The sequence below is a fragment of the Ambystoma mexicanum genome, chromosome 1p (assembly GCF_040938575.1).
Source record: "Ambystoma mexicanum isolate Mex_15411 chromosome 1p, UKY_AmexF1_1, whole genome shotgun sequence".
In the NCBI taxonomy this organism is placed as follows: Eukaryota; Metazoa; Chordata; class Amphibia; order Caudata; family Ambystomatidae; genus Ambystoma; species Ambystoma mexicanum.
In genome coordinates, this window is record NC_090921.1 from 815434762 (window position 1) to 815450999 (window position 16238).

The 16238-nt window shown below is 46.3% G+C and overlaps 1 protein-coding gene across 5 annotated transcripts in view; it reads left to right on the forward strand.

Annotated features, from left to right (window-relative positions):
• OTUD7B (OTU deubiquitinase 7B) overlaps positions 1 to 16238 on the forward strand; it is a 932635-nt gene that overhangs the window by 826833 nt on the left and 89564 nt on the right. For 3 of the 5 annotated variants that reach the window (XM_069652353.1, XM_069652334.1, XM_069652315.1), the window contains exon 9: positions 8090 to 8204. In XM_069652353.1, the coding sequence (XP_069508454.1) occupies positions 8090 to 8204 (115 nt within the window). The remainder of the gene's footprint in view (positions 1 to 8089; positions 8205 to 16238) is intronic. The other 2 variants (XM_069652344.1, XM_069652325.1) reach the window with 1 other exon arrangement.

The window sequence follows — 16238 nt, forward strand, 5'->3', positions numbered from 1 at the left end:
ATGGGGAATCCCGCCTCAGCCCCGGTGAAAAGAGACAGGCTGGAAAAGAAATACTGGGCGACGGAGTCTGCATGCAAATGCCTTTGCTCACAGCCCTTCCCAGACTCGCTGGTCTTGGCGGCTGCGAGGAAGAAGTCCTCAAATCCATCATATTAGGCCGCCGTTCCCCCGGACAGCGAGGGGAAAGAAGTTGGACGCCACGGGTAGAAGGGTGGTCTGCTCAGCAGCAATGACAGTCAAGGCAGCAAATGCTCTTGCGATCCTGGCCAGGTACGGTACCCAGATCCTCCTCACCCTTACCGGCAACTATGACACAGACTCCACTACTCTCAACAACCTCTACAACACTATCCGGGCTTGGATGGCAGCCAACGGACTATGCCTCAACTCTGACAAGACAGAACTCCTTCTGGTAGGTTCCCCTGAAACACTTAAAAACTTGACACACAGTTCAGCCACTTCACCATTGATTCTATTAAAATCCCAGTTTCTGACTCAGTCAAAACCCTCTGAGTCTATCTGGATTCTAACCTATCCATGAATATACAAGTCAATGCAATCGCCTCCTCTGCGGCATACCATGCTAAACTCGTTAACGCAGCTAAGCCTTTTCTCTCCAAAGAGAACTGCACCAACATAACCAGAGCCATTACTGGCTCAAGGCTAGACTATTGTAATGTACTCTTCTTCGGGACATCCACAAAAAACCTGCTCAAGACATCTCCAAAAGAGAACACATTACGGCTGCCAGAAAATCAGCCCACTGGCTCCCAATAAAAGAAAGGATCTTATCAAAGCATTGACACTAACCTAGAAGTGCACCCACCTCTCCGCACCTGACTACCTATCGCAAAGGATCCACCTCCACAAGGCCAAATAGAACACCCTACGCCAACATTCTTTGAGCGCCCATGGTAAAGGGAACTAGAGCGGGTGGCGCTAGCTTCTCCTACCTTGCACCCTTACACTGGAATGCCCTACCTCGCACCCTCATACTGGAATGCCCTACCTCCTACCCTTCGAGGCGGGGTATCTCTTATGGCATTCCGTAAAACCATGAAAACTACGCTTTTCGCCTGATGTATGTCACAATCACCTGCATCGCCTGATAAACCTCAAAATGTATTTATAAATAGACTATGTACCCTAATGTATCAGTGTACAACATGTAAATGCATTTCCCAGCTGTACCTACCCTGTAACTAAGTTCTCCGCAAGTAAGAGCGCCTCGATGCCCAAGGGCTGTTTGTGCGCTATACAAATGTAATAAATAAATAAATATGACCGTGAGCTGTGGTACAAGATGGTCCTGCTGCTGTAATTTCTCCCTGGCGACAAACAGCTCGAGGCGCTGGAAATTCTCCAGGAGGGCGAGGTGGCATCGGGCAATGCCATCACCGTGGCCCTGGACATTGCGGACACAGCGTTCCCGACAGCGTGGGAACGGTGTCTGCCTCCGTCCTCGTTGCTGGTTGAAAGCCACCAATTTTCAGCGGGAAGTTCAGGCGAGGGTCCTGGACATGCCTTTTGACGGAGACCATCTCTTTGGGAAGGCCTTCGACGAGTCGGTGCAGGCTATCAAGACCGACACGGAGACGGCCCGGGCCCTAGGCACGTTTTAGCAGCATCAGCGTCCTTTCGTGCCTCAGGAAGCAAATCTGGAAGATTGTTGAAGGTTTTCGGCGGGGGATCATCCTTGTACCGTAACCCTCCCTTTCCAAGACCCAGGAGGCCTACAGGGGTTGTTCCAAGGCTTTCAAAGGTGGCGGCCGTTGTTGCTCCCAAGGTGACACGCAGGCCACGAAGCATGATTGAACCGTCCAGGATGTCGGGCCTCCACCCGGTGGGAGGCTGACTGGCGGGCTTCGTCCACGCCTGCGAACACACTCTAGAGTTCCAGCACAAGTGTCCGCAGATACCAGCAGTGGCCCGGCAGGAGCAGCACATCCCTTGGCTTCTGCAGGAAGTACAGGCCATTCTAAGAAAAGGGGCGATGGGGCTTGTTCCAAAGCCACTCCGGGGCTCCGGAGTCTACTGAAGATACTTCTTGGTAAAGAAGACCGAGGGCTGGTGGCCCATTCTCGACCTGCGGCGTCTAAACAAGTTCCTCACTCCCACAAATTCAGGATGGCCAAGTTCCAGCTTGTGCTCGGCCAACTGGAAGAAGTGGCCTTCCTGACGTTGCTGGATCTATAGAACGCTTACTTCCACGTCCCCATTCACGAGAAACATCGGAAGTTCCTGCGCTTCGTCGTACAGGGAAAGCACTACCAATTCAAGGCCCTCCCTGCGATGCTGGAAATGCATCGGAGGGACAGGGCCTCCGTATCCTTGTCCGTTACTGCCTTTTTATTGTGTGTTCTGTCATATTTTCCGCGCCGGAGTTCATGTGGGACTCCTGGCGGTGCAGCTCTCTCTTTTGGTTTGGTGAACAGACCTGTGGGATACCCTTACGGCACCCATGGGTGGGGGTACAACCCTTTTCCCCTAGTGTATGTTTTTGGGCACCTGTGGGTGGCCCGCAGAGCAGGGTATGGGTTGGTGGCAGCTCCATGCTGAATTTGACAGGTGCGCTGAGTATCCTCCATTTTGGGATACCCTGGCCCTGCCATTGGAATCAGTTGATTCCTGATGGAAAACAAGATGGCCCTTGTGGCCTCTTGCTTTCTATTACCTGTTAACTTGTTTTCCCAAAGTCCTGGGAAGCCCTGACTCTGTCCCTTCCCCCTGACTGGCTGTTGGGTGGAAGTTCCATATATGGTGGTGTTGTGAAGTCCAGTCCAGACTGACTGGAGCCTTCCCAGTGACTGTATATTGTGGGTACGCCCTGTGGGTGGGACCTGGGTGAATGGAGTGTGTGACCAATATGCACTTCTTGTTGTGGCTGTCTGGTTTCTGTTATGAGAGACAAAGACTGAGTCAGCCCTGCCCGAAACTGGCCTGAATGCAATGTGTAGTGTTGAATGGCTGGGTACTTGTCCCAATCCACATTCCTTGTTGCGAGTGTCTGAGAGGGAGAAGGATGGCCTGAATGCACTGTGTGCCTGATTGGCTGACTGACTGCATGAATGCCCTTCTGTATGATTGGCTGTTGAGAGTGACCCAGCAGTGTGGATGAGAGACAAGATAGTATATCTGGGGACCTCACACCACTGGAAATTGTTCAGAAGCTGCGTCTACACTTGAAGAGTAACTGGAACTGCTGATCCTCGATGCCCAGTTGGAAGACAAAGACTTGCTGTTGCATTTGCTTCGACCTGATCTGAAAGCTGCCGAACTCGTCAAGGACTGATCCGAGAGAGGACCTGGTAAGGCGCCCTCTTCCCGTGCTCCGAGGGGCCATTGAGCACCGCTAACCTTCGCCGAAGCTCCCTGGAAGTCAGACCCTCGAAAGGCTGCCGACCCGAGACGGGACCACTGAGGAGAACGAAGCAAAGCACCCGGACTTCGCCTCTGTCGAAGTCTATTGCCGTCGACTAGGGTTCGCAGGTTTGTGTAAACGCTGGAGGCCCGTCGAAGTTGTGTTGCCCAGCCATGGGGACCACTTGACGCTGTGCCGCTGACGACTAGAGCCGCCCGCTCCCTTGCCTAAGAACGTTTGAATCCAAGGACTCCCTTGCCCGCAACGTTAACCGCTTTGTCCCGCTGGAGAAAGTCGAGGACGACCAACGTGCCGAGGAGAATCCGCCGGTGGGTTTCCCGCCACCTGAAGGCCACAAAGACTTTGACGACTCGACGCCCTTGTTGGGCCACAGTTCTTCTGAAACTCTTTGCGGTCCTGAACAATCTGTTGCCGAGGTGCCCCACACACCTCATCCTCGCAGGACGTCGTTGACAAGCACCGCCTGGATCGACATCGGGGTCTCGGCACCCTTGAACTTCTCATCGTCGACGACAAGTTCACCATCTTCGACGCCTCTCGACGATCCGTGGCTCCTGCTTTAAATGGAGTCACTCAAGAAGGATCCTTCGACGCGTCTTCAAAGAACTCTACTCCACCAGGTACATTGGGGGGGTAAAACCTTAATAGGAGGAAATAAGGCTATTGAACAATATATGGACTGGGCTTGTGCTATATATCTTTATTTTACAGGTTGCCCAGGTGGGGGGGGATCTCCACACAGAGCGGTACCTAGTGGTAGGGGCCAGTATTCTGCTTACCGTTTCAACCATCTTGCTTTCCTACCTATCTCTATTGCTGGTTTTCCCGTTATTGATCTGTGTGACATTTTAACCGTACAGTTGATGCACTTTAATGAGATTCGATAACATTGGTGGTACCATTTTAGAATTGTATATATTTATCATTGTTGTTTTCCGAGTACAAAGTGCGTTATTGTGATTGTGTACCTACCTTTGAATATTAATTATATAAAGACTGTGTTTTCAGTAATACAGTGTGTGGACATTCCATTGTGGGGGTTCGGGGACTACACTGTACTTAAGAACCAGCCTGCATCATCTCCTGAGAAGCTAGGCCTTGATTGCTCGACTACGTTACCAATAATAGAGAACCTTGGCTGGGGTCCTCTGTGCCTCTCCTCTACCATATAGAGAGCGGAAGTACAGACACCCCCTCCAGTCTTTGCACTCCCCTTCAGACTGAAGTCGGCACCCAGGGTGTTTACGAAGTGTCTGCCACCAGTGGCGGCCCATCTACGTCTGCAAGGGATGCATGTGTATCCGTACCTAGACGACTGGCTCATCCGGGCCAGGTCAAGGGAAGTCAAACACACGGACAGGACCGTCCGGCTGCTGACAGATCTGGGGTTCTCAGTGAACTATCCAAAGTCCTGCTTGATTCCATCGCAGAACACGCTGTTCCTGGGGTCCAGGCTCAACAGTCTCCTGTCTGGCGGCCCCCCTCAGAAGAGCGCGTACCAGCGATTTTGGGCATGGTTCAACGGCTCTTCGCACTGAACATCGCCACGGTACGGACCATCAAGTTGCTGCTCGGCATGATGATGTGCCAGATCAGGCAATGCAGGTTGCGGATGCGGCCCCTTAAGGAATTCCTGGACGCTTGGTGGGTGCAGATGTCCAGAAGTTTTGCAGACGAGGAGTTCCGTCGAGCAATAAGGTGGTGGGGCGTACGCTCCAACATCTCCAGGGGCACGGATTTCCAGATTCTCCCATACCAAGAGATGGTCACCCCATACACGTCCCTGGAGGGCTGGGGAGCCCACACCAGACGTCTCCACGCCAGAGGCCTGTGGCTACCGGAGGGGAGGGATCTTCACATCAATGTCCTTGAACGGCGAGCAATGTTCTGGGCCCTCAGGTCGTTCCTTCCATCCCTCAAGGGCAATGTGGTGGGGGTCTTCACGGACAATCCCACCCACATCAGGAAGAAGGGGGACACCAAATCCCCAGCGCTCTCCAGAGAGGCGCAGGACTTGTGGCACTGGGCCGTCGCCGAGGGGATGTTTCTACTTCCTTTTCACCTGGTGGGAGTCAAGAACACCAGCGCCGACTCCCTCAGCAGGGAGTTGCGCTCTGGGAGCTTCGGCAGGATCAAGTGGATAACCTCTTGCTCAGGTGGAGCAGACCCCAGATCGAGCCGTTTGCGACGGCAACAAACTCAAAATGCCAGAGATTCTCCAGCAGGTTCCACCAGCCGGGGAGCATGGGGGTCGCGTTCTCCTTCCCGTGGGAAGGCCTGTTCCTGTGCGCGTTCCTGCCTTTGCCTCTCCTGCTGCGAGTCATCAATCAACTCAAACGGTGCTAATGCAGGATGATCCTCGTCGCCTCGGCATGGCCGAGGCAGATTTGGTACCTGGACTTTCTCAGCCTGTCGACGTCCCCTCAGTCAAGCTACCAGTGGTTGCAGATATGCTCGCCATAGAAGGAAGAGAAATCCTCCATCACGACCCAGGGTCACTGAACCTGAAGGCCTGGCTCTTGCAGCCTTAGAGTTTGGTGGGTACATACTGCAGGGAGGTCCTTGCCAGGGCCAGAGCATCGTGGACTCTTAAGTGCTACGGGCACACGTGGAAGCATTTCGCTACTTGGTGCCGGACGCAGAAGATCAACCCTCTGAGGGTCACGGCCCCTCAGATCCTTCCGTACTTGTTATCTTTGGCCAAGGCGGGGCTGAGGCATGCCTCCATCAAAGTGCATCTGGCGGCTATCTCCCGCTACACCAGGTCTCTGGGACAGTCCTCTTTGGTCACACAGTCTAGTCAAGGAGTTCCTCAAAGGACTGTTTCGATCATTCCCGCCGGTGAAGGCGCCTGCCCCGTGGGCGTGGGAATTCAACATGCTACTGACGAGGCTGATGGGGGCGGGGGCCCCTTCGAGCCTATGCATAAAATTCCTCTCAAGTTCCTTTCGTGGAAAACGTTTTATCTCGTGGCCATCACTTCTGCCAGGAGGGTAGGTGAGATTCAGGCCCTGTCGGAATTCCACCTCAACAAACCTTTGGTTGCCTGTGTTTTTTCCGGCTCATTTGTCACCGGCTGAAAGGACTTTGCACTCTCTGGATGTGGCGCATGCTCCAAAGTTATATGTGGCAGGCACAAAGAGTTTCCCGAAGACATCTCAACTTTTCGTGAACTTTGGTCCTGTGAACCATGGGAAAGCATTGTACAAGGCTTCCATTTCCAGGTGGCTCTCCGGCTGTATCACGTACTGTCACCGGTTGGCAAACCGACCGTTGCCCAGAGCCCATTCCACCAGAGCGATCGCTGCGACGGCGGCGTTCCTGTCTGGTGTGCCCCTGGGGGACATCTGCAGGGCTGCTACTTGGAGGTCTACGCACACCTTCACAAGATTCTGCTTTGTCGAAAGGGATTCCAGAGAGGAGTCCAGGGTCGGCCAAGCAGTGCTACGCAACCTGTTTGCTTGAAGGTGAGCCTGTTCCAGAGGTAGGAGGAATTGCTTCTGTTGAGCCTTGTCACTTCCCGTGGTTGTGTATGCATGTACTGCTATGTATTCTTTATTCATGAGCATGTGAATCTATGCCAGGCCCCATGCCGGAGAAGGAACAAGTTACTTACTGTTGTTCTCCAGCATTGGTCTGGCATGGATTCAAATGCGAAACCTCCCTTTTGCCCCTCTGTGGCTCTTCTTGGTCAGACTGCCACTTTACATGCTACCAAATCTGAAGACGGCTGCCAGAGGACTGGCTTAGGGAGAGGGCAGTCATTGGCTGTCGGCAATATGACCCAGCGCTCAGTGATTGGTTTATTGGAGAAAGACAGTTTGTAAGTGAAAGTGAAACTGTTTTTCATTTTACTGAGGATTCCCGGCCTGACGACAGGGAATATTCATGAGCATGTGAATCCATTCCAGACCCATGCTGGAGAACAACAGTTACAGGTAAGTAACTACTTGCTGAGTCGAAGGTTAATTCAGAGACTTTGGGCTGATGATAGTCTGGAATTGGAAACCTCTATATTGAACATTGTGAGTGCTGTGCTAAAATGTGTTAGGCCTTTGTCCAACTCCATTCTCTTAGTACTGTTTCTTCCCCTGTGGCTTTCCCATTTGGGGGACCACTGAACGATGGACTGCATACTTGAGTCCCTTCCACCAGTTAAACTGTTCCTCCAACCTGCTTTGAGACTGTTTTATAGCAAAACTGAAAAAGTACTGCAGTAAAAGGTGTGTACATTGCTGAAAGTGGAGCGTGTGGGGCTGAGGTTGCAACGTCTCCTTGTTCTCATTAATTCTATATTGATCCCTGCTAGTCAAAGAAGGATCTGATCTGAGATTGGCAGCTTGCACATTCCGTTGTGTATGAAATAATTGAGTTACAATTTACCAGTTTGAATGAGACCCATAGCAAAGCATGGGCAAGGGGTGTTATAAGCTGCTGAGATGTAGTTCGTCTTGCTTGCGTTGAAATCCTAGGTACCTAGGGAAGTATAGCGTTTGATGGGTAGGGATAATTCAGATGCTCTGAGCCGATTTGTAGTTTAGCTGGATACAATGTTTTGCATTTTGGAAGGTGTGCAGTTCACTTTTAGAACCTTTTAACCAGCTCTGTAGATTGTGTGAATTGTGGATGTGATTGTAATGTCTTTATAAGACTCAGTGTTTATTTGCTCAAATTCAAACCACTTCCTGAAAGATTGTTTTTTCTTAGCAGTGATTCCACTGACCGACTCTGAGCACAAACTTCTCCCTGTGCACTTTGCTGTGGACCCAAAAAAGGATTGGGAATGGGGAAAAGATGAAGCAGACAATGTAAAGATGGCCAGGTGAGTTTCAAACTCTGCCTCCTGTTCAGTAGATACATTTAGACAATGTACTAGCTTATGGAGGTCATCCAGGGCATCTTGGTTCACCAGGGTGTAGTTTCTACTTAATGACCCTGATGCCTACCTGTACAATCCCTGATATTATTAGATTTCAAGCAAGCTATCTATCGAGCGTCTTGTTCAGCAGGAGCAGAGACATAAGTATGTTGTGCATCTTCTCAGACTGCCTCAGTGTCTACTGGGTGGGCCATTTTCTGATGAGCCCATGAATGTATTTTGGGATGCAGAGGCACATAAACATTGGGAACTACTGTGCAGATCTTTCAGCATTGGAGTATTTCATGAGCTCCACTGTGCCTTTATAGACATTACATTTTGAAAGAAAAAAATCTTTAAAATGCATTGCTGAGCCCGATTGTATTCCAAATACTGGTTTGCTTTTGCTTACTCCATGACTTGGAGGGGGATGGGGAGGATAAGGGTGGAACTGTTCACATCCCCTGCAGTTGCATCTAAATGCAGAGTGCTTGTTTATCCCAGAAACTAGTAGTTTGATGTCCTGTATCAAATCTTCCAGAAACTCGATGGATGTAAATGTTTCAGGAGCCACATTACCAAAATCTGGCTTGCTCATGTTGCGTGTTGTATTCCCCACTGCTGAGCACAACGGAACTAACTGTTCTCAAATATTTGTGGGAATGTTTTGATTCCCAATCTGAATTGCTGATGTTTTTTCAGCACTGTTTTAGCAAACCAGATGGCTTCATTCAGCTCTTCCTTTTCACTTCCTGTATCTGTTTCATTTTTTGGTTTCTTATTACACTCTTGTTTCACCCTTTCTGCGGACAGGAAGGCTTATGGTACTGTCCGAAACTATCATATCTAGAACTAATGTCACCTTAACATACCACATTTTGGAACTGCAGAAAATAAAATCTTGCTATGTAGTGATTCACGGTGCTACATATGTAAAGAAAACGGAGTATCCGTTGTCTTTATAGCAAAAAGATTTTGCACCACCTTACCTACACCAAAACATAAACATAGTGTAAAATGCTAAAGTGAAAGGTTTGGATATAGTTTTGCCAGAATGTGATAGGTACCTAAAATGCATACATGCAGATTGCACCAGGTATGTGAACTTCTACCATACTTGACCAGGCCGCAGATGCATACTGGAAGATTGTTATTGGGTGTCTTTCAACACAGCAACAGCAATAAGTGTTATCTGGACATATATAAATCTTTTGCATAAAGGAGATGACCCTTTTTCGGGGTATTAGGGAATCTCAAATAAAGAACTGTGATTACCGGATTTGAATACATGTACAATTGTAAAGACAAACTATTTTCCTGTGAAGAAAAAGTTGGTGACCTCAAAGTTGAATAGACAAATCAACCAGAAGATGAATGAATAGATTCTACTTTATTACATGTATTTATTGAGAGCATTGTGTGTTGACAAACATGTTAATAGTCACATATTGTAGGCTGGGCAAACCCACAACCAGATGCCTTACAAGAGAGCTTTCGTAGTGGTACATTAACCAGGTTAGGTAGATGAACTGGGGTCAATGCAGACAAACGAGGACCCTGTAGAGCATATTTCGGAGGCATGTGGATCTGCTTAGAATTGCATGCTTTGCATAGGCTGACATCTAGTGGCCGGTGCGGACAATTGCATGACTTGTTTTTGAAGTTCGAAAAAAGGGACGTCGACTGGATGTGTTTCTAATACCATCCCTAGTGTGACATGTACTGTACCCATGGTACGTCACACATGAAGGTACCTTAGATAGTTTTTTTCCGCCATCTTGGTCAGTTGATTCTATGCGGAGTCCGTAGCTTTCGCTACTTTGATATTAATAGTTACGTTACTTATATATTTCTCGTGCCTTTCGACAGATGCAACCTAGATGCATGTTCGGCAAGCAACATTCCACATCCATCAGCTGTTGTTTTCGGCGAATTCGACAGCTCGGCGATAGGCTCTTAGAGAATGCACATTTCCACTTCCTTTTTCTGCTACGTGTCTAGATGCCTATACATTTATACACAAAAATGGAAAGAACTCCTTTTAAATTCTTTCCATCCTGTAACAGAAAATTTCTTTGGAAGGACACTCATCGAGTGGAAGGCATAAATTAGTTTTCCAAATTGATTAGCAGAGTTTGCGAATTAAATTGTTTTTGATTAGCAAACACACCCATTTGATTAGCAATTTTGTACTAATATTGCTAATGTCACCGGATGATTTGTACCCAAGACATGAAATGAACAACGATAAAGCAGTTTTGCTTAGTGCTGAAATAAGACATTTGTGAGAGGAGTTAGGCCTTGCAAATTCTTTAATCTTCAGCTAGACCTGCACGTCGGGGTAACTTAGTTTACCTATTCAACCTAAGAGAAATGCACTTGAAACCATAGAAAGGAAGGACAACAAATGTATAATGCAATGTCTGTAAAATGGTGCATGTCACTACAAACCCACTTTAATTTTGGCACACTGCTGCCCCCCAGAGTCCAGCCATGCACAGTGAAACATTATTTGACATTTACTGCAAAAAAGTAGATGCTAAATAAATGTTTCAAACATCTCTTGTAAATGCTACTCGTCTTTCGTAAAATCTACTCGACTGTGTGGGCAAATCAACAATGTGAACTATAGATTAGTGTCTGTAAAATGTAAAAGGTTAGCTGCATGAATGGTCACAAATAAATATGATAAAGGCTCTGAAAACAGTTGGGCCAGCTGTCACCTGCAGGTGGTAATATATAATACAGTCATAAAGCAAAGCAAGCTCTAGAAGCTAACTACAGTGTTTGGTATTGCAGTAGATCTATAGATCTACAGACTGGATGGAACTATTGATCACTACTTTGCATAAGCATTTAGTTTGCTTTGTGTATTTATTATGTACGAGGAAAGAAAGTGACTAAGCAGAGTGGATTGCATAGCAGGCAGAGAACTGGCCAAACTAGGTGGAATATTGTAGTTTGTGGTCATCTTGCTTTCAGGGTATCTGGTATAAAGCAACAGGGTGATAATATTGAATGTCTAGGAGTACGGGTTTGATCATGGGTTGAACACCAGTTGCAAGATGTATGCAACTTGCAGGTTACAGAACTAGGTTTGCCATCAAAAGCATTTGATCATGTGATAATGTACATTTTCAAAGGTTCACTAGTCAACATGATTTCTTCCTCAACAAAATGAAATATAGTTGACACGATGAAATTCAGATACACTAACCTAAACTTTATTATAAAGCATAGATAGATGCAAGATTTTACAGTCTCAATACTATAATTATGTATTATTTAACAACTTACATTTTAGAAATGGAATTGCATCACTGTCTTTTTAAAAGATTTAAAGTTGACACATACTTGTCTTTGCCAGACAGGATATAAAAAGCTTAATAAAACGATCATGCTGATTACTTCTGGTTTGCAATTATTTGAAGAAAAAACATCTCGCACTCCTACACATGCATTTGCCACTTAGAGGATTACTGCTGCACTTTCCCTCCATTAGCACTTGAAGTGAACAGAGAAAATAAGGTGAAGAGAGCACCAACGGCAAGAGAGGAATGCAGGGAGCGCTGTGCTTTCATTGAAGTGGGCCACTTAATTAGTAAAACTACAGAATTGCATAGCAAATTGCTATGCAACACTGCTTATTTTATGCCTTGGAGTGTGTAACCACTGCCTTCCTCGTGATCATCCAGCAGGGCGATGTGCATCGTGTAAACTCTTTAAGCCCGAAGACTCTCAAAGAGAAATGTACCAATTGGTGGGTGGCCTATGCTATGATGGCTGAGTCTGAAACTCCCACCGGTGCCTGTGAATCTGGTTTATAAGGCCATCGCAGCGATGGCTCCGTTTTCAGATGCCAAAGACATTTTAGAGGTGTCCTCTAACTCCCACGCGTCAGTCCTCAGCCACGGAAGACAGGCTCAGATCTCTGATAGTGGGAAAACATCTGGCGAAAGACATACCCATTCACACAAACATAAGAACGCATCCCTGAGCCGGTCTTCAACAGATACGTCGAAGAAAGGCCACATGGCAGCAGAAGGCACTTCCCGGCCTGCCGACGCTACGCACCATAAGCCCGCTGCGCTTCCACTTCCGCTTTCACATCCAGTGCATGACAGTGGTAAACACAAACATACGTCTGTTCCCGTTGTAAGGAAATCATGGTGGCAACAGTAAAGACAGTGATGACAGTTCTAGGGTGTTTGTATTTAGGTTGGAAAAACACCTAATCTAAACCTAAAACTAAGATTGGAGCAAGTGTCGACCATCAAATGAAAATAAGGGAGTCCTAGTAGTGGTGTGTGAAATAAAAGGGCCTATACTAAGAAACCTATTGCTAATCCTTACAACTAATACAAAAAGGGTGTGGGATTGTTTTCAAGAAAAGAAATGAGTGTTCTCAAATATGTCAGGATGTGATAGGCTGGAACTCCCATCCCCGTGTTTTGAGCACGGGGTAAGGAGGGATCTTGGAGCACAGCACACTCTCGAGCTTCCCCAGCATGAGACGACAGTTCCACTTGCAGCTCTCAGGACCTTCGATGGCCAGCTCTCATTTCTCTTGGAAGTTTCTTGCCTTCGAGGGCCTAACGTATTCAATAACAAAACAAACACAAAGTTCCTTTTCAAGTATTCTTTGGGTGATGGATTCACCCCTAGTTCCCCCTCTTTCGGGTGCTGACCTTTCAAAAATTGTGTCTCACAATGTCTTTTTAAACTGTTCCAGGGGACATCCCTTGACCAGGTTCACTCTTGTCAACACACCGTTTCTTGGGACTTTAGACTTGGTTAATTTACTAATCAGAATAATACGACACCTGAAAGCAAAAACTGGGCCAAATAATATCTATGTTAATTACGTTTTTGGAAACATATGTATTAAGAGAACAATACATTACGTGTAATGAGTCAAATTCGTTTTTTTAGGAAATGATTGAATGAGTGTTAATTACGTTTTTGGAAACATATGTATTAAGAGAACAATACATTACGTGTAATGAGTCAAATTCGTTTTTTTAGGAAATGATTGAATGAATGAGTGAGTTTGGGATTGAAGTTGAAAGTTGAATATATGAAGTATATGATGATGAATTGTTATTTATGGTTTTAAAACATTGCATATAATAATGTACTATGTGTTTATTGATTAAAATTTGTAATATGTTTTGAATAATCTGTGTCATCTCCATCCATTGGTCCACCTTTTGTTTTTTGTAAACCTTATATACCTTACCTGAAGGACCAGGGATTAAAAGCAGGTACACCCCTTTATTTTTGAATCTGCAATAGGTGTCTGCCATGTGCGGACGGGAAAGCCAATTTCCCAGCTTGGAAGCGATTTAAGCCTAAAACCTTGGAAGTTCAAAAAGGAAAATTATTGGATGGCATCTATTACCTTGAGCCATTGAACCATTTCCGTATCGGTCGAGGACTTGGCCGAGGTAAATGACTTTGAGGTGGAGCATATGCATTCCTTGTTATGAACTAGAAGCTGCGTTGAAACAAAAGACAACTCTAAAGGTGAAATTGGCGACCGCACGCATAAAAGCTATTGCTCTCATCTGTACAAAATGTGGTGCAGCAAAGAAAGTAAAGTTAAAGTGCAAAAGCTGTTATACAAAAATCGGTGCGGCATACTCTGAAACAAAGATAAACCAAACAACACAATCTTCGTGATAGTTAATTGAACTATTTAGCTTAATCCATCTTCTAAAGCAGGCATCAAACTGTTTCCCATTGAGTTTGTCTCTATTACATTAGCCAACAAGATAAACCCATCACCAATAAATGACGCCATGCCGATACTATATAATACATGGTGGGTTTAAAATAGTAAGAAAAATAGATCACATGTTGCATCCAACAATTCATTTTTGTAACCGGTAAATATACAGTTAATTAAATTTATAGCAGGTATAATCAGTATCCATCAAATCTCATAAAATACAGTGACACGAAATGATTATAGTGCCAACAAAAATTACATTCATTCAACATAATCCACAGAACATCTATATAACTACCTTACAAATATCAACCAATGAAGAACTCTGGACGCTTATTTGTCTCAGACAATGATATAATTCCACACATATGCCAACAAGTAGAGTGTGCAACCTTTCCTGATAGATTACATTTACTTGGGCTACGCCACAACAATTTATCGCTTCACAAAGGGTGCCACTGTGCTGGTTTTGACGAATAACTGGACATGTTTGAATGCCAGCCTCATCTTCTTCATGGTGAAAAAATATAAACTATAAATGATAGAAAAAGGAAAACAAAAGACCAGTAACGTCTCTGAATACCATGCAGCCAGAACTACTACACAGAAACAGTTGATGCATACAAAACGAATGATGAAAGAAAGTACAAATTACCCTCAAAACTGAGTCGAAACCGTAATTATCCCAGACTCTGATTTTGATCTGCAAACATACCGAATTACTGTGTGAGTTTGCTTGCATAGAAGTCTCAAAAATCATTAATACATTAATCATTATGGTCGTTAGGGCCATATCGTCTAATGGACAACCAACAAGATAATGCAGGGAGCAAAACGAATAGCAGGAATAAAAGCTCTACCTCGTATCCTTCTGACCCAATACTGATACGTCTTCTGCTGAAATCGTGTGTTGTGTGTGTGTGTGTGTGTGTGTGTGTAATCAGACTGCTAGTATCTAAAGGTCGAGGGTCAGTAATTAGTCAAGCACACTAAAACAACCAAAGTGTGTGCACTGTATATCGCTGCAAGTGTAGTAAATAATGCAAAAATTCACATCTGCTAATTCGTATCTTCCTTCATCGGATCAAGCGTGAGTTTGTAATGTTGCAGATAAAAATCACAGTCCAGCATAATTAGGGTTTCTGGCCCAGTTATTTATTTATTAATGATTTGTGTGTATGTTTGTAGCATTCGCACCCGGGGAAAGACGCTCAGCCAATCAGGTGGCTGCAAAAACCGGTGAAAATAAGTGTGAACCACCCCACCCTTTCCAGCTTCCTGAGGCCCTTCCCAGGTGGGGCTGTCTTGATTGTGGGAATGCAACAGGGACCCTCTCCCTGTTGCTGCCCCATGTCTGCACCCTCCCCATGGCATTAGCACCCTTTCCCCACCCTTCCTCCAATCTCTCCCCCACTTACCTTCTGGACCAGAGCTTTCTGCTCCGGTGCTCCTCCGTCAGTCGGCTGCTGCGATGGAAAGGGAAAAGGGATTACATCCCTTTTACAATGGCAGCGGTCATCCATTTTTGTTTTTGTTCCTTCTTTTGGGAGATTTTGTTCGCGCAATATCACAGGGCCCATCTCCCAAGGAAAAAACAATTATTTGCACTGCGGTCAAACCCCGGCGTGCGAATAGCAATCACGCCCCATCCGGGCAGCGTACATGGCCGGTAACGGCCCACAGCCGTTGGCTCGGACTGGTGGGTTGTTAACGGCCATCGGGGTGGGGCGCTTCATAGAAGGGAAACCGCACAATGAAGAGGTCAAAGGTTAACATTGTCATCACAAGGTTATTGCCAGGTCTTTCAAGTGCCCTTTCGAGGATCCTCCTGCTGAAACGGGGATCTAGGACATAGCAGTATGGGGGATGCTGAGCTTAGGCGGGTGGGTATTTTGTGAAAGCAGTGACTCCATGGTAGCCACCCAACCAGAGCCCTCCCTCTAACTCGCGCCTACCCGCAGGAGGACGGAAACTTGCAGGCTTACAAGGGATACATAGTGGTAAACCCAATTTAATATGATTACTACATGGAATTTGTAAAGACATCATGAGAAACCCACTAAGAAATCCAAAGACAAGATAACACCATCTGCTCCTGCTAAAAGAGAAAGCAGCAACCCTCCTACAATAAGGAACAATGGAAACCGTTGCTTACAAGGCAAGAGGGTGAGGTATTTATTCAAACTAATTCGTTACTCCACTGAAAGATTAAACGTGATGCCACATTCTTAATCTGAGAACATTAAACCGATGGGTAAAGACACGGA